The 22,363-nt window shown below is 40.0% G+C and overlaps 2 protein-coding genes across 8 annotated transcripts in view; both read right to left on the reverse strand.

Moving 5' to 3' along the window:
• Positions 1–19,629, reverse strand: part of LOC135272250 (uncharacterized protein C22orf42-like) — a 37,227-nt gene extending 17,598 nt beyond the window's left edge. Inside the window, exons 1-2 of the mRNA XM_064370528.1 lie at positions 19,554–19,629; positions 4,021–4,238 (exon numbers count right to left, since the gene is read on the reverse strand). Coding sequence (XP_064226598.1) covers positions 4,021–4,219 — 199 coding nt within the window. The 5' untranslated portion in view covers positions 4,220–4,238; positions 19,554–19,629. The remainder of the gene's footprint in view (positions 1–4,020; positions 4,239–19,553) is intronic.
• The window catches only part of LOC105711518 (uncharacterized protein C22orf42-like), a 248,132-nt gene that overhangs the window by 170,044 nt on the left and 55,725 nt on the right, over positions 1–22,363 (reverse strand). For 6 of the 7 annotated variants that reach the window (XM_064370523.1, XM_064370526.1, XM_064370518.1 and 3 more), the window contains 2 exons: positions 21,514–21,634; positions 19,682–19,806 (listed from right to left, as the gene is read on the reverse strand). The exons of the other annotated variant lie outside the window; for it this stretch is intronic. The gene's annotated coding sequence lies outside the window, so the exon portion shown is untranslated. Of the gene's footprint in view, positions 1–19,681; positions 19,807–21,513; positions 21,635–22,363 lie in introns of those variants that run through there. 7 annotated transcript variants of the gene reach the window in all.

Consider the following 22,363-nt stretch of genomic DNA (forward strand, 5'->3'; position numbering starts at 1 on the left):
TCAAAGTCATCAGGTACAGCAGGGTGCCCTGGCATGCAAAGACATCCTAGAGTGCTCTCTAGGTGTCAAGTACTGTTTGAGAAACTTACGCCATTATTTCACTGCTTTAAGTAAAAGTTACAAGGCAGCACATATAAAATGATCAAAAAGTTTTATTTTACAAAAAAGTTTGTGAAATAAAATATATTCAAATGCATACCAAAAATTTCCAGAAGAACCAGTACTCAAATAGTAACACAAGTGAGCTCTGGGTATTCTGAGTATAATAAATAATTTTTCTTTATTTTCTACTTCTTTTACATGAAACATACTGATAGTCATTTTAAAAGGAGGGTTGAAAAAAGCTACTAGAAAGCTGAAAGACCTGCTGCTCAGAGGTCTCTACATCATATGCCCATTCTTTCCCTTCCCTGACCCCTCACTTGAGAGAGCCAGCAAATTAGCAGCGTTCCTAAGGTAAGAACACAAAAAGCTGCATGAAAAGTTGATGGGTAGTGATAAAACTGGATAATGACCTCCTACTACCTTAAACTGTGTTACTTGTATTACCCCCAGTCATATTAGATATACTGCTAAATAAAGGCAAGATAGGACGAAATATGTTTGAGTCTGTCTGAGATCTAAAGTGGGTTCTTAGAACGTCTCTTTGAAATAGCTTCAAGACACAATGTTCTTTTGAAATATTTCAGAAGAGAACAATGAAGCAGAGCATCATTTATGGCATAAGTTCCTGGAACAGGACTTGCCACCTAGAGAGCACTCCAGGATGTCTTTCCACAGCAGTGTGCCCTGTTCTATCTGATGACTTTAAATGACTGTTTAGTGTGCCACAGAATGGTTGGAGCACTGGTTGCTGTGGTATTTGTCTAAGTCACCAAAAGAATTCAATTCCTCATTATAGAAAGGCTAAAATGTTTCACATCTAAGTAGAAATGTATCACTTTCCAAGAAAAGTGATACACAATTTTCTGAAATAAAGATATTAACAAACTTTGAATGTGTCTATACTTTATATATTAGAATGTTCTGAACATGTTTCTTTCTTATTTGCCCAGCCCAGGCTGGAGTGTATTGGCACGATCTCGGCTCACTGCAAACTCCAACTCCCGGATTCAAGCGATTCTCGCGATTCTCCTGCCTCAGCCTCCCAGGTAGCTGGGATTACAGGCACGTGCCACCACGCCTGGCTAATTTTTTGTATATTTAGTAAACAAGGGGTTTCATCATGTTGGCCCAAACTCCTGACCTCAGGTAATCCGCCCACCTTAGCCTCCCAAAATGCTGAGATTACAGACATGAGCCACCATGCCTGGACAAAGAATAAACATTGAAATTGAGGTTTCTGTTACCCCTTTATTAAATACCACAAAAATAGATTTGAAGAGACATAGAGAAACTTACTGTCATGCAAATACACATAAAATGGTAAATTCTGTGCTCACAAACTATTTTTTCAACTGCTCTGACTTAACACTTCTTACTCAGCATCCTGTGCTTAACGTGTGGGGCCTTACCTGCCCTCTTGCCAGCTTCTCCCAACCAGGGCATTCTCAGCTTCAAATCAGTTAGCAGAAGAAACTCTTCAACATTTATTAAATTGTTGATTTGACTGGTAAATGTAGGCCATTTTGTTACCTCTACTTTTATCCTTATCCATTTCAATAAATGTATAGACAGAAGGTAGAGCCAGGAGAGACGGCACATGCCTGTATTGTCAGCTCTCCTACAGGCTGAGGCAGCAGGAGTGCTTGAGCCCAGGCCAGGAGTCAGAAGCCAGCCTGTGCCACACAGTGAGGACCTATCTCTTTAGGAGGAAAAATGGAGAGGTAAATGTTGCCTGTAAGTTGTGTAAAATAAAATGCAAAGGAACTAATCAAGACAAAAGTAAGTTCTAAGGGAGGTCTATGTTACGGGTAGACCTTACAATAGAAGACATTCTGGAGTCTGTCAAGTTCTTTAAGAACTGAGTTTGACATCACTACGACTTTCATGTCTACTTTGATGACTTAGAACCTCAGTTCTGTTCAGTAGCTGTCTCACACAGTCCCTTCAGATCTCTAAGCCTTCCTTTCTGCATCAGCAACATAGGGAGAATATACACAGCCCTTATTTGCATTTGGAAGGTTCCAATGAGATGTACATGAAAACATGTTTTACATCCTAAAGAATAAGGAAAAGGCTCACTTTGTTCTCTCACTACCTCATCTACCAAATCGTACAGAATATTACACAGAGCCTTGCCATACACCACCAAGCAAGGAGTTTTCACAGGTACTTGCATGATTTGTGTATAAGGCACAATCTATTAAGTCTCATAATTATTTGTTCATTCTTTCACAATTTTTCAATATTCTGAAAACAGAGTACAGCACTTCCTTGTTACAAAGCCACACCCATCATGAGGCTTAATTATTCTGTGAAAGTAAGAGCCAAACTCAAGTTTAAATACAAGAGCTGTTAAGACGTTTTCTCCATACTAATAAAATCTCTGCCATTAAAACGAAAGAAATGAGCTGATCATATTTCTATGTCTTTATGATATAATATCTTCTATTTCAGTGGACTTAGTTTTTGTTCAAGGAACTGCTTACTCAGAATTATCTGTAGCTACATTCATCTATTCCTAAAATCCTAAAGCATTTTAGACTGAAGGCTGCTGGCCCTGGCTGATGCCTATCACCCAAAAAGCCTATGTCACCTGGTTACCAGGAAACAACCAAGTCAGGCTAGTGGCTTACAATGCCCCATACCACAGCCCCACCCAATGGCTCACAATGCCCATCCCTGCTGCTGCCCACTTTGTGGTCACTGTGCCCCTCCGTGTGACTGCATTATTCATCCTGGGCTGCCTGAGCTTTCCAGTCCTGAGAAAAGTGTATGGGTGGAGGGGAGGGTGGTTGTTATTGGAAGTCATCCTGGGCGCTGAACTCAATAGAAAACCCTGGTTACTAATGTCAGTTCCATTAGCATCTCTGGTTTTCTGAGTCTGGTAGCTTTCATTTGCTCAACAAATGTAGTGATACACAAATGTTTGACTGATTTTGTAACTAAATGCTCCTCTCCTGCCTCACGAGTGTTAGTTTCTGTCTTCAACTTGACCATAGCAAAAAAAATGAAATGTTTCCTCTCTCCTCCCCTTTCCCATCCTGTAGGAAGGGAAGCCATGAAAACAAACTCTTTTCCACAGGCAGGGTCTAGCCTTCTAACTCTCAAGTCTTTACCTTACAAATTCACGTCTAAAGTCATTTCATCTCTTTTGGAACCTGTAACCATGAGCTAGCTCTACCTGTCTTTCAGAACAAGGAGGTAAACAAAGCCCGTGAAGTTACTGGAGTAGGGCTGAAGAGACATTCATGTCAAAGTGGGAATTTTGAAGTAATCAGAGTTCCAAGGCTGAACTTTTGGGTAAAACCAAAACAGAAACAACTATTTTTTACAGCTCTGGCAGTAACATTTCATACCCTTTGCAGTCATTTTAAGTATGTCCTTCAATTTTTCCTTCAGTTTTCAAATTACAATTGGAAGAAATAAAGCTGCTTCTGTCAAGGTAACTTAAAACCATCTATTAAGAACACCATATAATCTCTTCCATGGTAAACTCTATTTTAAATTTAAGAAGTCTCCAAATATTTCAGTCTGAATTATCCCAACTATTAGCTTCCTTATTGAATAGGAGAAAAGAAACGATTGGGCCTTTAACCGGATCCTTCACTGAGGTACCACAGTAGCTGGATAGGTCAGGCTAGAGAATGGGATGGAGACTCCAGAACTGGAGTATTTGAATTTTCATCGAGGAAAGGGAGAGACTAGACCAAAAAGGCCTCAAGCAAGAAGGCTCAACAACAAAGACAAGAGGCAGGACTAGCCTTTGTCCCCCACGCCCAGCCCTGGGAAAGCTGGCTATAGGCAGGAGGGAGCTGGAAGCTGAGGATGTCTCTGGGGTGAGGGGATGGGAAGCAGGTGGGGGAGGTGGTGGCCAGAGATGTGCCAGAGAGCAAATGGCACCCGTGGCTTCTTTACCTTTGCGCCTCTTTGAGTTGGTGACGGGCTGCATGTACTGGACCTCTGCCACTTCGGAATCTGACGTGGCAGACTCTGCAGTGGTGCATACTATCATAGACTCAGTCTCGGATTCACAACAAGACGCCACCTTCTGCCTGCAGCAGGCACAACAGAGGCCAACCCTGGGGTCTAGGCAACAGCTTAATATATTTCCCATGGGTGACCTAGAAGGGGACCTTCAAAAGAAAGCAACACACAAAATCAAAAAAACAACAACAACAAAAAAGAAAAAAAACAAAACAAAGCAACACACAAAAGAAAAAAAAGAAAAAAAGCAACAGAGCAAGCGCCAAGGGCACAAAAACTGCCGTGAGTGTAGTCGGAGCTCCTCCTTCCTCCCACTAGCAGCTTCCGACTGAAGGCTGCTGGCCCTGGCTGATGCCTGTCACCCACAAAGCCTCCTATGTCACCTGGTTACCAGGAAACAACAAAGTCAGGCCAGTGGCTCACAATGCCACGCCCCACAACCCCATCCAATGGCTCACAATGCCCATCCCTGCTGCTGGCCACCTGTGGCCACCCTGCCCCTCTTGGTGACTGCATTATTCATCCTGGGCTGCCTGAGATATTCCATTTTTCACTACAGGCCTTGAAAGGCTCAGAAATGTCCCTTCATAGATTCTATAGAGAGAGTGTGTTAGCTGTGAATAAAAACGAAGGTTTCATTCTGCGTGATATATCCACAAACACGAAGCATTTTCACAGAATCCTTTGGGGCCCACCTCTCACCTTCAGCTTCCTGTTCTTGGTTGTTTGGGCTTCTGTCTTGTGTGCTCTGTCAGGCTCTAGGCCTTGTAAGGTTGAGTTCCGTGTCTTCACTCATTTATATGTGCCCAGCAGGGCTGGCTCTTGGGAGGGTCTTCATGGTGACTGAGGTCATGGATCCTTCACACTGTTCCTTGAATCCACTTGACACAAAATACTCATGCTGAAATGATGCTTTGAAAGTGATGCTTCCAGTCAATTACGGGTCCATTGTATTATGGGTCCTTAGCACCCAATACATGGCATATAAGAAATGAATGAAAAATAGTGAGTGAATGAACTCAAGTGTGCCTACAAGGTGAGAGAAAAGTGGTCCTGCTTACTAGGTGTGCTACGAAGGCATCTGGGACTGTTGGCTTTGCTATTTCATAGTAGGCCTGGGGCTTTGAAAGCTGGCATTTCCTCATTCTAAACCTCAAATTCCAATAAATTACCACCAAGTGGACAAAGGTCCACGGGCCAGAGCTCTTGGTGTGAACAACATACCTTTTTTGGGTGTGATTAATGGACAGGGACTATACAAAACTAAAAACAATGTTTGTGTGCTGACTACCTGCAAGCTGTGGTGATAAAGCACTCTGTATACATGACCTTATTCAATGCTTGTTACAAATCCATGAAGTGGATTTTTAGACAAACTTTCTATTCTAGAGCATTCTGAACAAGAGGCTAGTGTAGTGAGCTTTCGCCTACTCAGCAGCAGATTCAGATGTTTGTTATCTCATGGCCAATCTTGTTACATGTATGCTCCTACATGCTTCTCCTCTTCCTCTCGTGATTTTATAGCAAATCCCACACATCATATAATTTCCTCCTTGACTGTCTTGGTATATGTCTGTAAAAGATACAATTCTTGTTTGTTCTTTCAAGACAAGGTCTCTGTCACCCAGGCTGGAGTTCAGTGGCATGATCTTCGTTCACTGTGGTCTCTCCTGCCTCAGCTTCCTAAGTAGCTGCAACTACAGACTCACACCACCATGCCCAGCTAATTTTTTTATTTGTATTTTAGTAGAGACAGAGTCTTGCTATGTTGCCTGGGCTGGTCTACAATTCCTGGATTCAAAGGATCTTCCCGCCTTGATCTCCCATACTACTGAGATTATAGGTGTGAACTGCTGTGCCCGGAGACAAGAACTCTTTAAAAAATATAATCCCAATACCATCATCAACCAACCATCTCACACCATTGCTCTTTATCACTGTCAACTCTCCTGCTAGCTCCAAATTTCCAGTCATTTCATGTATTTATTGTTTGAATCAGGATCCAAGTAAAGTCTCTCTTTGGGATTGTTTGATTCGCCTCTTAGGTTTTTTTTGATCCTGACAGCTTCCCACTTTGATCTCTGTGTTGTGTTGTCCCTTGCAGTTCATTTATTGAATAAATCAGGCCGTTTCCCCATAGTTTGGATTATGCTAAGTGTATTCTCATTACGCTGTTTCCCATACTGTGAATTTTGCTAATTGTGTCTTGTGATGTTGGTTAATTTGCTCTTCACTTTGTTCTAGTTTTTATAAATTAGTAGTTGATCTCAAGACTTGGTCAGATTCAGGCTGGACTTGAGGGTCAGGGCAAAAAGACTGTGCTAGTTTCTTCTGGGAGGAGGTGTGTACTCTCTGGACATCTTTTTTTTTAAATTGGTGATGTTAATGGCCATTGATCAATGATGGATTGAACAATGAAGGTATTGTTGTATTATTCCTTCTTCGTTTATGAGCTGCCATACTTCCAGAAAGAGATATTGCTACCCTAAGAAGGGCATTGCATGCAGAAAAAAATGAAGTAAATATAAAAAAGAGATGCTGCTTCTTATAAACTGTTACTCACTTGTACAACTTATATAGAAAATGCCAGTTCATGGCTTGATTTCTTCTGTTTATCATTTTTCAAAATGATGGGCTGTTTCATTTATATCCTTCAATGGTGACCACTTCTATTAATTAATTTATTTAGACAGGGAGGGTCTAGCTCTGTTGCCCAGGCTGGTATACGCAGTCATGCCACTGCAGCCTCAAACTTCTAGGCTCAGGTGACCCTCCCATCTCAGCTTCCTGAGTAGCTGGGACCAAAGACATGGGCCCTCATACCTGAGTAATTTTAAAAATGTTTTGTAGAGACAAAGTCCCCCTACGTTACACAGGCTTGTCTTGAACTCCTGGATGAAGTGATCCCCCTAACTTAGCCTCCCAGAGTGTTGAAATTACAGGCATGAGGAACTGTGCCAGCCCACTTTTATTTTTTCAAAAGGATCATTATGAATGCAGACATTCAAACATATCTGATATATGTCAATTCACTGCAACTATTATCCTTATTAATGTACAAAATGTCCTATCTTTGGTTAGAAGTCCAATCAGATTGGCCCTTCAGACATGTTGAAATCATCCTAATAATCTTTGATGGATTCTTTGCTATCCAGAGTGACAATATGTCCCAGGCTCCTTACACATTTCTGGCCTAGACCTGGAATCAGCACGTTCTCTAGGAAGGCTTGTCTTCTTTCATTGGGCAATGGTATTTTGAGACTATTTTGAGACTACAATCTTGGTGCTAGGGGTAAATAGTATAATATTAAAACTTAAAAAACTGCCTGGCTCATGCCTGTAATCCCAGCACTTTGGGAGGCTGACACGGGTGGATCACCTGAGGTCACGACTTCCAGACCAGCCTGGACAACATGGTGAAACCCCATCTATACTAAAAATACAAAAAATCAGCCAGGCATCATGGCGGGAGCCTGTAATCCCAGCTACTTGGGAGGCTGAGGCAGGAGAATCGCTTGAACCTAGGAGGCAGAGGTTGTCATGAGCTGAGATTGCATCACTGCACTCCAGCCTGGGCAAAAACAGCAAAATTCTGTCTCAAAAAAAAAAACCTTAAAAATAATTAAAAAATTAACAGCTTTATAGAGGTGTGATTTACATACTAAAATTTACCCATTTTAAGTGTACAATGTGTGTGTGTGTGTGTGTGTGTGTGTGTGTGTGTATATGAGAGAGACAGGTGCCATCATGGCTCACTGCAGCCTCAACCTCTTGGGATCAGGTGATCCTCCTGCCTCAGCTTCCTGAGTACCTGAGACTACAGACTTGTGCCACCATACCTGTTTAAGTGTTTAAATTATTTGTAGAGATGGAGTCACTTTATGTTTCCTAGGCTGTTCTTGAACTCCTGGGCTCAAGTGATCTTCTTGCCGTGGCCTCCCAAAGTGTTGGGATTACAGGTGTGAGCCACTGTGCTTGGTCCAATTCAATGATTTTTAGTATACTTAGTATATTTACAGAGTTATGTGACAATCACCAAAATCTAGTTTAAGAACATTTCATCATCCCAGAAAGAAACTTGTACCCATCAGAGTCACTTTTCAGTCTCATTCCCAGCCCTAGTCAACCAGTAAGCTGCTTTCTATCTCTATGTTAGGCTGTTCTGGACCTTTCATATAAACGAAATCATGTGATGTGTGTTCTTTTGCATCTGGCTTCTTTCACAAAGCATTGCGTTGTTGAGGTTGATCACCGTGGTAGCATGCCTCAGAACTCATTTTTGATTGCTAAATAGTATTCCTTTGTATTCTTCACATTTGAATTCCTTTGTCAGTTGATGGGCATTTGGCTTGTCTCCACTTTTTGGTTCTTGTGAGTGGTGTTGTTGTGAACATTCACCTACTAGTCTTTGTGTGAACATACATTTTCATTTTTCCCGGTTAGATACCTAGAAGTAAAGTTGCTAACTTTAAGGCAATTTTACTTTTCTATTTTATTATTATTTTTGTCTTGAGCCCCTTGCAGTTCTGCTAGAGAAGGCAATTTTATTTTTAACATTTTGAGAAACTGTCATACTATCTTCCAAAAAAGTGGCTGTACCATTTTACATTCCCACTGGCAGTGTATGAGGGTTCTGTTCTCCACGCGCTCTCCAGCACTTGGTGTTATGCATCTGCTTGGTTGTAGTTATTGTAGTGGGTGGAAAGAGACATCCCATTATGGATTAATTTGCATTTTCCCAGTGACTAGCGATGTTGAACACTTTTTAATGTGCTTATTGGACATTAAAATATAATCTTTGGAGAAATGTTTATTCATGTTCTTTTCCCATTTTTAAGTTGGATTGTCTTTTAATACTGAGTTATAAGAGTTCTTCGGGATATATCAGTTATTAGACATATGACTTATAAATATTTTCTCCCATTCTGTGGGCTGTCTTCCCCTTTCTTGATTGTATCTTTTGATGTGCCAAAGTTTTAAATTCAGCTGACGTTCAATTTTTTATTTTCTTGCTTTTTCCCTTTCCTCCTTTTCCAGGTCTCATTAGGTAGCCCTGGCTGGTCTTCAACTGCGCTTTGGATGTTGTATCTAAGACATGAGTGCCTTACACAAGATCACAAGAATTTACTCTTACACGTTTTCTTCTAAGAGTTTTATTGTTTTAGTTTTACATTTAGGTCTGTGATCCATTTTCAGTTAATTTTTGAGTATGGTGTTAGGCAGGGGCCCAAATTAATTTATTTGTACATGAATATCCAGTTGCCTCACCATCATTTGTTGAAAAGTCTATTTGTGGTTGGCAACAGTGGTTCATGACTGCCATTCCAGCACTTTAGGAGGCCAAGGCTGGAGTACTGCTTGAGTCCAGGAGTTTAAGGCTAACATCTGCCTAATTCTCCCCATAACTTCTCCAACATCTGCCTAATTCTTCCCCCACACCCAGCCCTGGGTAACCACCATTCTACTCTCTGCCTCTATGAGTTCAACACTTTTTCTTTTTTCCTTTTTCTTTTTCTTTCTTTTTTTTTAACGAATCAGTTCCTAAGCAGAGTTCAACTTTTTAAGGACCACACATGAATGACATCATGCAGTATTTGTCTTTCGGTGCTCTGCTTATATCGCTTAGCATAATATCCAGTTTCATCCATGTCATTGCAAATGCAACAATTTTTTTTCTATTTTAAGGCTAAATAACATTCCATTGTGAATACAGAAACATGTATTCCTATATTCCTCACAATTCTGTGTTAAGGCTGGATAGTATTCCATTGTGAATATAGGAATATATATTCCCATATTCCTTAAATTTTATTGTATGCAAGGATTCTCTTTTCTCCACATCGTCACCAACACGTGTTATCCTAATCCCTTTCAAAATTCCACTGGTATTCCCCATAGAAATAGAAAAAACTGATTCTAAAACTTATATGGAAGCATGAAAGATCCTGAATAACCAAAGCAATTTTGACTGAACACAAGAACAAAGCTGGAGGAATCACACTACCTGATCTCAAAGTCCACTATAAAGTCACAGTAGTGAAAAAAGCATGGTACTGCTACAAAGATAGACATGATCGACCACTGGAACAAAACAGAGAGCCGGGAAATAAATCCATGGATTTACAATGAACGAATCTTCCATAAAAAACACCAAGAACATGCAACCCAGAAAACACATTATGTTCACAAAATGCTGTTGGGAAAACCTAATATCCACATGCAAAAGAATCAAATTCAACCTCTCTTTCACCCCATATATAAAAATGAACTTGAAATGGGTTAAATGCTTAAATGTAAGACCTCAAAAGCTTCTTGACATTGGTGTAGAAAAGATTTTATGGATACGACCCCAAAGGCACAGGGAACAGAAGCAAACATGGACAAATGGGCTTTCATCAAACTAAAACTTACATGGAGCACAGGAAACGATCAACAGAATAAAGAAACAATCTACAGGATGGGAAGAAATATTTGGGGATCATACACCTGATAGGGAGTTAATATCCAAAATATTCAATGAACTCAAACAACTAGATAACAAGAACACAAGCAACCTAATTTTAAAAGGACCTGACTATTTCTCGGTTAAAAAAAAAAAAAAGATATAAGACATGTAAACGGCTGAAAATATGAAAAAAAATGCTTGACATCAGTAATCATCAGGGAAATGCAAATTGAAATGACAATGAGTTATCAACCCATACCTATTAGGATGTCTATTATCAAAAAGATAGGGGCCGGGCGTGGTGGCTTACGCCTGTAATCCCAGCACTTTGGGAGGCCGAGGCGGGTGGATCACGAGGTCAAGAGATCGAGACCATCCTGGTCAACATGGTGAAACCCCATCTCTACTAAAAATGCAAAAAATTAGCTGGGCATGGTGACGTGTGCCTGTAATCCCAGCTACTCAGGAGGCTGAGGCAGGAGAATTGCCTGAACCCAGGAGGCGGAGGTTGCAGTGAGCTGAGATCACGCCATTGCACTCCAGCCTGGGTAACAAGAGCGAAACTCCATCTCAAAAAAAAAAAAGATGAGATATCTATTGACTTCAAGTGTAATGGTTTCTTTCCAAAATTTCAATTATTTTTCAATTAATCAATGAATTTTTTTCGAGACAGAGTCTTATTGTCTTGCCTGGTACGATCATAGCTTACTGCAGCCTCAAACTCCTGAGCTCAAGTCATCCTCCTGCCTCAGTCTCCTAAGTAGCTGGGACGAAAAGTGTGTCCCACCATGCCTGGCTAATTTTTTTCTTTTTGAGACAAAGTCTCCCTCTGTTGTCCAGGCTGAAGTGTAGTGGTATGACGTCAGCTCACTACAACCCCCACCTCCCAGGTTCTAAGTGATTCTCCTGCCTCAGCCTCTGGAGTAGCTGGGATTACAGGCATGCACCACCACAGCCAGCTTATTTTGTACTTTTAGTAGAGAGAGAATTTTGCCATGTTGGCCGGGCTGGTCTCAAACTCCTGACCTCAGGTGATCCACCCTCTTCCACCTCCCAAAGTGCTGGGATTACAAGCCTGAGCCACCGTGTCCGGCCATAATTTTTAATGTAATTCAGTTTTCATAAAGACAGAGTATTTTTATGTTGCCCAGGCTGGTCTCAAACTCCTGGCTTCAAGGGATCCTCTTGTGTTGGGATTACAGGGATGAGACACCACACTTGGCTTTCTTTTTTCTTTTACACATTTTCTTTCTTTTGCCAAGTTTGGAGTGTAGTAGCCAACCATGGCTCACTGCAGCCTCAAATTCCTAGGCTCAGGAGATCCTCTCACCTCAGCTTCCTGACCAGGTGGGATTGCAGGCCTGTACCACCATGCCTGGCCTATTAAAAACAAATTTCTAGTTTTGTTTATTTTTTTGTAGACAGATCTCACTCTCTATGTTGCCCAAGCTGGTCTTGAACTCCTGGTCTCAAGGGATTCCCCCCCACCTCAGCCTCACAAAGTGCTGCAATTACAGGCATGAGTGCCCAGCTTGAGCTTTCAATTATATTCCAGTGACCTATACATCTGTCTTTGAGCCAGTACAGTACTCTCCTGATTACTTTGTAGCAAGTTTTGAAATTAGGAAGATAAGTCCTCCAACTTCGTTCTTCTTTTTCAGGATCATTTTGATTATTCTGTGTCCTTTGCCTTTCCACATGAATTTTAGAAACAGTTTGTCAATTTCTGCAGAAAAGGTAGCTAGGATTCTGACAGGAATCAGGTTGAACATGTAGACTAATTTGAGGAGTACTGACAACAATATTTAGTCTTCTGATCCATCAATATTGAGTATCTTTCACTTATTTAGTTCTTCTTTAGTATCTTTCCACAGTGAGTGAGTATTCTTTGAGATGCTATTGCAAATGAAATAATTTCATGAATTTCATTTTTGGATTGTTTATTGCTAACGTACAGAAATACAACTGATTTATGTATGCTGATTTTGTGAACTTGGTGAACTAGTTTCGTTTTTTTTTCTTTTTGTTAATTGTACTTTAAGTTCTGGGGTACATGTGCAGAACATGCAGGTTTGTTAAATAGGTTTACACGTGCCATGGTTGTTGGCTGCATCCATCACCACGTCATCTATATTAGGTATTTCTCCTAATGCTATCCCTCCCCTAGCCCCCCAACCCGAGAGTCCCTGGTGTGTGATGTTCTCCTCCCTGTGTCCATGTGTTCTTATTGTTCAACTCCCACTTACGAGTGAGAATATGCAGTGTTTGGTTTTCTGTTCTTCTGTTACTTTGCTGAGAAGGATGGTTTCCAGCTTCATCCATGTCCTTGCAAATGACGTGAACTCATCCTTTTTTATGGCTGCATAGTATTCCATGCTGTATATATGCCACATTTTCCTTATCCAGTCTATCACTGATGGGCATTTGGGTTGGTTCCAAGTCTTTCCTATCGTGAACAGTTTTTTTTGTTTTGTTTTAATGTGGATGCCTTAGAATTTGCTGTATACAAGATCATGACATTCAGAAGTAAGACAGTTTTACGGTTTGCTTTCTAACCTGGATCCTTTTATATATTGATCGCCTAGTTGTCCTGGCCAGAACCAAAGGTGAACAGACCTGTTGAACGTGGCCTTGCTTGTTCCCAATCTTAGGGAAAAAGCATTTAGTCTTGCACCATGAAATCTGTTAACTGCTAGGTTTTCACAGATGCTTTTTATCATGATGATGAAGTTCCTTCCTGTTTTTAGTTTGTTGAGGACTTTTTTCCATGCAGGAGTAGATAATTTTATTCTCATTTACAGAAAAGAAAACCTTCATTTGGACAGTCGGCCCCCAAAGATCAAGCCCTGAACCACAGTGCTATCTCCACAGCACACTCTTTCATTTCAGTTTTCCTCTGCCCCTCCTCGGAATTCTCTTTCAGGTGACTTGGGAATGTTGGTGTGCTCCAGGAGGCTCAGCCCTCTGCTTGGGTGCTTCTCTCCTGAAGTGGGAAGATGGCTTCAGCTGTCACCTGCAAGCTGATGACTCCACACTCCCTATCTCCTTGCCCTCACTGAGCTCTGGTGTATCTTCATGCTTCCAAGACTTTTCCACTCAGATATGTCAAGGAATCTCAAACCCGTCCTATCCTGGAATACACTGTCAACTCCCAGCACCTTGGGAGGCCGAGACAGGTGGATCATGAGGTCAGGACATCGAGAACAGCCTGGCCAAGATGGTGAAAGTAACCCTGTCTCTATTTTAAAAAATAATAAGATGAAAATAATTAAATAAATATAGATTGATAAAAATAAATAAATGCAAGATGGCCTGCTTGTCACTAAGAAAATAAATAAGTAATTAAGTAAATAAATAAATAAAGGCCGGGCACCATGGCTAAAGCCTGTAATCCCAGCACCTTGGGAGGCTGAGATGGGCAGATGACGAGGTCAAGAGATCAAGACCATCCTGGCTGACATGGTGAAACTCCGTCTCTACTAAAAATACAAAAATATTAGCCAGGCGCGGTGGCACTCGCCTGTGGTCCCAGATACTCGGGAGACTTAGGAGGAAGAATCACTTGAATCCAGGAGGGGGAGGTTGCAGTAAGTCAAGATTGCACAACTGCACCACTCCAGCCTGGTGACAGAGCAAGACTCCCTCTAAAATAAATAAACAAAAAAATAAATAAATAAGTAAATAAATGCAAGACTGCCTCTAAATCATTATACAGATAATTGAGAAAATGAATAAATGCAAGCCTGCACACAAATACATAAGTATAAAAAAAATGTTGTGAGCCTGGGTCTAAATAAAATAAATGAGTAAATGTGAGCCTGCCTCTAAATAATTAGATAGCTAGACAGATAAATACATCAATCCCAGCCTGCCTCAAAATATACAAATAAATAAATATAGAAATAACTAAATGTGACCTGCTTCTCCGTAAGTACATGAGCAAATAAATAAATGAACATGTCTGCCTCTAAATAAATCAATTAATAGATAGATAAATAAATCAATAAATAAGCAGCCCCTCTTACTGGCTCATGTTTTTAATCCTCCGCCCATTGGGAGCCTGAGCAGGCTATACCACCTGAAGGCAGGACATCAAGACCAGCCTGGCCAAGATGGTGAAAGAATCCCTGTCTCTATTTAAAAAAATAATAAGATGAAAATAATTAAATAAATTAAAAAATAAATCAATGCAAGCTGGCCTTCCTCCCTCTAAGGAAATAAATAAATAATTCTCTAAATAAATAAATAAAGGCCAGGCGAGATGGCTCAGTCCTGTAATCCCAGCACTTTGGGAGGCCGAGACGGTTGGATCACGAGGTCAAGAGAGCGAGACTATCCTGGCCAACATGGAGAAACACGGTCTCTATTAAAAATGCAAAAATATTAGCCGGATGTGGTGGCATGCACCTGGAGTCCCAGCTACAGGGGAGGCTGAAGCGGAAGAATCACTTGAACCAAAGAGAGGGAGGTTGCAGGGAGCCAGGATTGCGCCACTGCACTCCAGCCTGGTGAGAGAGCAAGAATCCATCTAAAATCAACCAATCAATCAATCAATCCATCAAGAAATGCGAGACAGCCTCTAAATCATTATATAGATAGTTAAGGAAATGAATAAATGCAAGCCTGCACACAAATACATAAGTATATAAATAAATGTTGCCAGCCTGGGTTTAAATAAATAAATGAGTAAATGTGAGCCTGCCTCTAAATAATTACATAGTTACACAGATAAATACATAAATCCAAGCCTGCCTCCAAATATATAATTAAATGTGACCTGCTTCTCCATAAGTACATAAGTAAATAAATAAATGTAAGTCTGCCTCTAAATAAATCGATTGATAGATAGATACATAAGTCAATCAATAAATAGCCCCACTTGGAGACTCATGCTTTTAATCCCCCACCAACTGGAAGCCTGAGCAGGGTATATTACCTGAGGTCAGGACATCAAGACCAGTCTGGCCAAGATGGTGAAAGAAACCCTGTCTCTATTTAAAAAATAATAACGTGAAAATAATTAATTAAATATAGATATATATATATACACACACACACACAAATAAATAAATGCAAGATGGCCTGCCTGCCTCTAAGTAAATAAATAAGTAAGTAAGTAAGTAAGTAAATAAATAAAGGCAGGGTGCAGTGGCTCACGCCTGTAATCCCAGCACTTTGGGAGGCCAAAACAGGCAGATGACGAGGTCAAGAGATCAAGACCATTCTGGCCAACATGGTGAAACCTCATCTCTACTAAAAATACAAAAATATTAGCCAGGAGTGGTGGCACGCACCTGTGGTCCCAGCTACTCGGGAGGCTGAGGCAGAAGAATTGCTTGAACCCAGGAGGCGGAGGCTGCAGTGAGCCAAGATTGCACAACTGCACTCCAGCCTGGTGACAGAGAAGACTCCGTCTTAAATAAATAAATAAATAAATAATAAATAAATAAATAAATGCGAGCCTGCATCTAAGTTAATAAATGCAAGGCTGCCTCTAAATCATTATACAGATAGATAAGTAAATAAATAAATGCAAGGCTGCACACTAATACATAAGTATATAAATAAATGTTGCGGCCTGGGTCTAAATAAATAAATGAGTAAATGTCAGGCTGCCTCTAAATAATTAGATAGCTAGATAAATAATTAGATAGCTAGATAGATAAATACATCAATCCAAGCCTGCCTCAAAATATACAAATAAAGTAAATAAATATAGAAATAACTAAATGCAACCTGCTTCTCCATAAGTATGTCTGTAAATAAATAAATAAATGCAAGTTTGCCTCTAAATAAATCGATTAATACATAGATAAAGAAATCAATAAATAAATAGCCCTGCTTGGTGGCTCATGCTTTTAATCCCCCACCCATTTGGAGCCTGAGCTGGGTATATCACCTAAGGTCAGGACATCGAGACCAGCCTGGCAAAGGTTCTCTTTAAAAAGAAAACCCTGTCTCTATTTAAAAAAATACTAAGATGAAAATAATGAAATAAACAAATATAGATTTATATATATAAATAAATGCAAGACAGCATTCCTGCCACTAAGTAAATAAATAAGTGATTAAGTAAATAAATAAACAAAGGTGGGTGCAGTGGCTAAAGCCTGTAATCCCAGCACCTTGGGAGGCCGAGTCGGGCAGATCACCTGAGGTCGGGAGTTCAAGACCTGACTGACCAACATGGTGAAACCCCGTCATCAAAAAAAAATAAAAAAAAGAAAAAGAAAAAAAAGTAAATAAGTAAATAAATGCGAGACTGCCTCTAAATCATTATAGTTAAGAAAATGAATAAATGCAAGCCTGCACACAAATACATAAGTATAAAATAATGTTGTGAGCCTAAGTCTAAATAAAATAAATGAATAAATGTGAGCCTGCCTCTAAATAATTAGATAGCTAGATAAATACATAAATCCAAGCCTGCCACCAAATACATAAATAAATAAATAAGTAAATTCGACCTGCTTCCCCATAAATACATCAGCAAATAAATAAATAATGCAAGTCTGCCTCTAAATAAATCAATTAATAGATAGATAAATAAATCCATAAATAAGCAGCCCCACTTGGCTCATGTTTCTAATCCCTCGCCCGCTGGGAGCGTAAGCCGGCTATATCGCCTGAGGTCAGGACATCGAGACCAGCCTGGCCAAGATGGTGAAAGAATCCCTGTCTCTATTTAAAAAACTAATAAGGTGAAAATAATTAAATAAATAAATAAAAATATAAATATATAAATGCAAGACAGCCTGCCAGCCTCTAAGTAAATAAATCAGTAATTAGGCAAATAAATAAATAAAGGCTGGGCGAGATGGCTCAGTCCTGTAATCCCAGCACTTTGGAAGGCCAAGATGGCAGATCATGAGGTCAAGAGATCGAGACCATCCTGGCCGACATGGTGAAACCCCGTCTCTACTAAAAATACAAAAATATTAGCCAGGCACAGTGGCACTCGCCTGCGATCCCAGATACTCCGGAGGCTTAGGAGGAAGAATCGCTTGAACTCAGGAGGCGGAGGTTGCAGTAAGCCAAAATTGGCCCTGCACTCCAGCCTGGTGACAGAGCAAGACTCCCTCTAAGATAAATAAGCAAACAAACAAATATATAAATAAGTAAATAAATGTGAGACTGCCTCTAAAAATCATTGTACAGACAGTTAAGAAAATGAATAAAAGCAAGCCTGCACACAAATACATAAGTATAAAAATAATGTTGTCAGCCTGGTTCTAAATAAAATAAATGAGTAAATGTGACCCTGCCTCTAAATAATTAAATAGCTAGATTAAAAAAATACATAAATCGGTCGGGCATGGTGGCTCACGCCTGTAATCCCAGCACTTTGGGACGCTGAGGCGAGCGGATCACGAGGTCAAGAGATTGAGACCATCCTCACCATGATGAAACCCCGTCTCTACTAAAAATACAAAAAAAATTAGCCGGGTGTGGTGGCACGCGCCTGTAGTCCCAGCTACTCGGAAGGCTGAGGCGGAAGAATCACTTGAACCCAGGAGGTGGAGGTTGCAGTGAGCTGAGATTGTGCCACTGCACTCCAGCCTGGAGACAGAGCAAGACTCTGTCTCAAAAATAAAAAAAAAAACACATAAATCCAAGCCTGCCTCCAAATATATAAATAAATAATTAATTAAGGAAATTCTACCTGCTTCTCCAGAAATATGTCAGCAAATAAATAAATAAATGCAAGTCTGCCTCTAAATAGATCAATTAATAGACAGATAAATAAATCAATAAATAAGCAACCCCTCTTGGTGGCTCATGTTTTTAATCCCCCGCCCATTGGGAGCCTGAGCCGGCTATATCACCTGAGGTCAGGACATCGAGACCAGCCTGGCCAAGATGGTGAAAGAATCCCTGTCTCTATTTAAAAAAATAATAGGATGAAAATAATTAAATAAATAAAAATATAAATAAATAAATGCAAGCCAGCCTTCCTGTCTCTAAGTAAATTAATCAGTAATTCTGTAAATAAATAAATAAAGGCCGGGCGAGGTGGTTCAGTCCTGTAATCCCAGCACTTTGGGAGGCCGAGACAGTTGGAACACGAGGTCAAGAGAGCGAGACCATCCTGGCCAACATGGAGAAACCCCGTCTCTACTAAAAATACAAAAATATTAGCCAAGTGTGGTGGCACTCGCCTGGAGTCCCAGCTACAACAGAGGCTGAGGTCGAAGAATCGCTTGAACCAAAGAGAGGGAGGTTGCAGTGGGGCAACATTGCGCCACTGCACTCCAGCCTGGTGAGAGAGCAAGAATCCATCTAAAATCAATCAATCAATCAATCAATCAATCAAGAAACGCAAGCCAGCTTCTAAATCATTTTGTAGTTAAGAAAATGAATAAATGCAGGCCTGCACACAAATACATAAGTATATAAATAAATGTCAGCCTGTGTCAAAATAAATGAATGAGTAAATGTAAGCCTGCCTCTAAATAATTAGATAGGTAGGTAGATAAATACATAAATCTAAGCCTGCCTCCAAATATATAATTAAATGTGACCTGCTTCTCCATAAGTATGTCAGTAAATAAATAAATAAATGCAAGTTTGCCTCTAAATAAATCCATTAACAGATATATAAATAAATCAATAAATAAATAGCCCCGCCTGGTGGCTCACGCTTTTAATCCCCTGCCCATTTGGAGCCTGAGCCCAGTATATCACCTAAGGTGAGGACATTGAGACCAGCCTGGACAAGATGGTGAAAGGAATCCTGTCTCTACTTAAAAAAATAATAAGATGAAAATAATGAAATAAATATAGATTTATAAAAATAAAAAAATACAAGACAGTCTGCTTGCCACTAAGTAAATAAATAAGTAATTAAGTAAATAAATAAATGTCAGGCGCCGTGGCTAAAGCCTGTAATCCCAGCACCTTAGGAGGCCGAGACGGGCAGATCACGAGGTCAAGAAAATGGAGACCATCCTGGCCGACATGGTGAAACCCCGTCTCTACTAAAAATACAAAAATATTAGCCAGGTGCAGTGGCACTCACCTGTGGTCCCAGATACTCCAGAGGCTGAGGAGGAAGAATCGCTTGAACCCAGGAGGCGGAGGTTGCAGTAAGCCAAGATTGGGCCAGTGCACTCCAGCCTGGTGACAGAGCAAGACTCCATCTAAAATAAATAAAGAAATTGGCCCGGCGTAGTGGCTCACGTCTGTAATCCAAGCACTTTGAAGGCCAAGGTGGGCAGATCATCTGAGGTCGCGAGTTCAAGACCTGACTCACCAACATGGTGAAACCACGTCTTTAAAAATAAAAAGAAAGAAAAAAAAAAGAAAAAGAAAAGTAAATAAGTAAATAAATAAATGAGTAAATAAATGTGAGACTGCCTCTAAATCATTATACAGACAGTTAAGAAAACGAATAAAAGCAAGCCCGCACACAAATACATAAGTATAAAAATTATGTTGTGAGCCTGGGTCTAAATAAAATAAATGAGTAAATGTGAGCCTGCCTCTAAATAATTAGATAGCTACATAAAAACATATATAAATCCAAGCCTGCCTCCAAATATATAAACAAATAATTAAATAAGGAAATTCAACCTGCTTCTCCAGAAATACGTCAGTAAATATATAAATAAATGCAAGTCTGCCTCTAAATAAGCCAATTAATAGATAAATAAATCAATAAATAAGCAACCCCTCTTGGTGGCTCATGTTTTTAATCCCCCACCCATTGGGAACCTGAGCCAGCTATATCACCTGAGGTCAGGACATCGAGACTAGCCTGGCCAAGATGGTGAAAGAACCCCTGTCTCTATTTGAAAAAATAATAAGATGAAAATAATTAAATAAATAAATAAAAATATAAATAAATAAATGCAAGCCGGCCTTCCTGCCTCTAAATAAATAAATAAATAATTATGTAAATAAATAACTAAAGGCCCGGTGAGATGGCTCAATCTTGTAATACCAGCACTTTGGGAGGCCAAGACAGTTGGAAAAAAAAGTCAAGAGATCGAGACCATCCTGGCCAACATGGAGAAACCCAGTATCTACTAAAAATACAAAAATATTAGCCAAGCGTGGTGGCACGTGCCTGGGGTCCCAGCTACAAGAGAGGCTGAGGTGGAAGAATTGCTTGAACCAAAGTGTGGGAGGTTGCAGTGGGCCAAGATTGCGTCACTGCACTCCAGCCTGGTGAGGGAGCAAGAATCCGGCTTAAATAAATAAATAAATAAATGCGAGCCTACATCTAAGTAAATAAATGGAAGCCTGCCTCTAAATCACTATACAGATAGATAAGTAAATAAATAAATGCAAGGCTGCACACTAATACATAAGTATATAAATAAATGTTGCAAGCCTGGGTCTAAATAAATAAATAAGTAAATGTCAGGCTGCCTCTAAATAATTAGATACCTAGACAGATAAACATATCAATCCAAGCCTGCCTCAAAATATACAAATAAAGTAAATAAATATAGAAATAACTAAATGCGACCTGCTTCTCCATAAGTACATCAGTAAATAAATAAATAAATGCACGTTTGCCTCTAAATAAATCGATTAATACATAGATAAAGAAATCAATAAATAAATAGCCCTGCTTGGTGGCTCATGCTTTTAATCCCCCGCCCATTTGGAGCCTGAGCTGGGTATATCACCCGAGGTCAGGACATCAAGAACAGCCTGGCCAAAGGGAGTGAAAGAAACTCTGTCTCTATTTAAAACAATAAGAAGATGAAAATAATTAAATAAATAAATATAGAGTTATATAGATAAATAAATGCAAGATGGCCTGCCTGCCACTAAGTAAATACATAAGTAATTAAGTAAATAAATAAAGAAAGACCAGGCACCGTGGCTAAAGCCTGTAATCCCAGCACCTTGGGAGGCTGAGATGGGCAGATAACGAGGTCAAGAGACGGAGACCATCCCGGCCAACATGGTGAAACCCAATCTCTACTAAAAATACAAAAATATTAGCTAGGCGTGGTGGCACTCACCTGTGGTCCCAGATACTCGGGAGGCTGAGGAGGAAGAATCGCTTGAACTCAGGAGGCGGAGGTTGCAATAAGCCAAGATTAGGCCAGTGCACTCCAGCCTGGTGACAGAGCAAGACTCCCTCTAAGGTAAATAAACAAACAAACAAACAAATAAATATATAAATAGGTAAATAAATGCGAGACTGCCTCTAAATCATTATCCAGACAGGTAAGAAAATGAATAAAAGCAAGCCAGCACACAAATACATAAGTATAAAAATAATGTTGTGAGCCTGGGTCTAAATAAAATAAATGAGTAAATGTGAGCCTGCCTCTAAATAATTAGAGAGCTAGACAGATAAATACATCAATCCCAGCCTGCCTCAAAATATACAAATAAATAAATATAGAAATAACTAAATGTGACATGCTTCTCGATAAGTATGTCAGTAAATAAATAAATAAATGCAAGTTTGCCTCTAAATAAATTGATTAATACATAGATAAAGAAATCAATAAATAAATAGCCCCGCTTGGTGGCTCATGCTTTTAATCCTCCACCCATTTGGAGCCTGAGCTGGGTATATCACTTGAGGTGAGGACATCGAGATCAGCCTGGCAAAGATGGTGAAAGGAACCCTGTCTCTATTTAAAAAAATAGTAAGATGAAAATAATGAAATAAATAAATAGAGATTTATATGCATAAATAAATGCAAGAAGGCCTGCCTGCTACTAAGTAAATACATAAGTAATTAAGTAAATAAATAAACAAAGGCAGGCCGGGCGCGGTGGCTCACGCCTATAATCCCAGCACTTTGGGAGGCAGAGGCGGGTGGATCACGATGTCAAGAGATCGAGACCATCCTGGTC

This window comes from Aotus nancymaae, unplaced genomic scaffold (genome assembly GCF_030222135.1).
Source record: "Aotus nancymaae isolate 86718 unplaced genomic scaffold, 86718_ANA_hifiasm-v0.15.2.pri h1tg000108l, whole genome shotgun sequence".
Classification (NCBI taxonomy): domain Eukaryota; kingdom Metazoa; phylum Chordata; class Mammalia; order Primates; family Aotidae; genus Aotus; species Aotus nancymaae.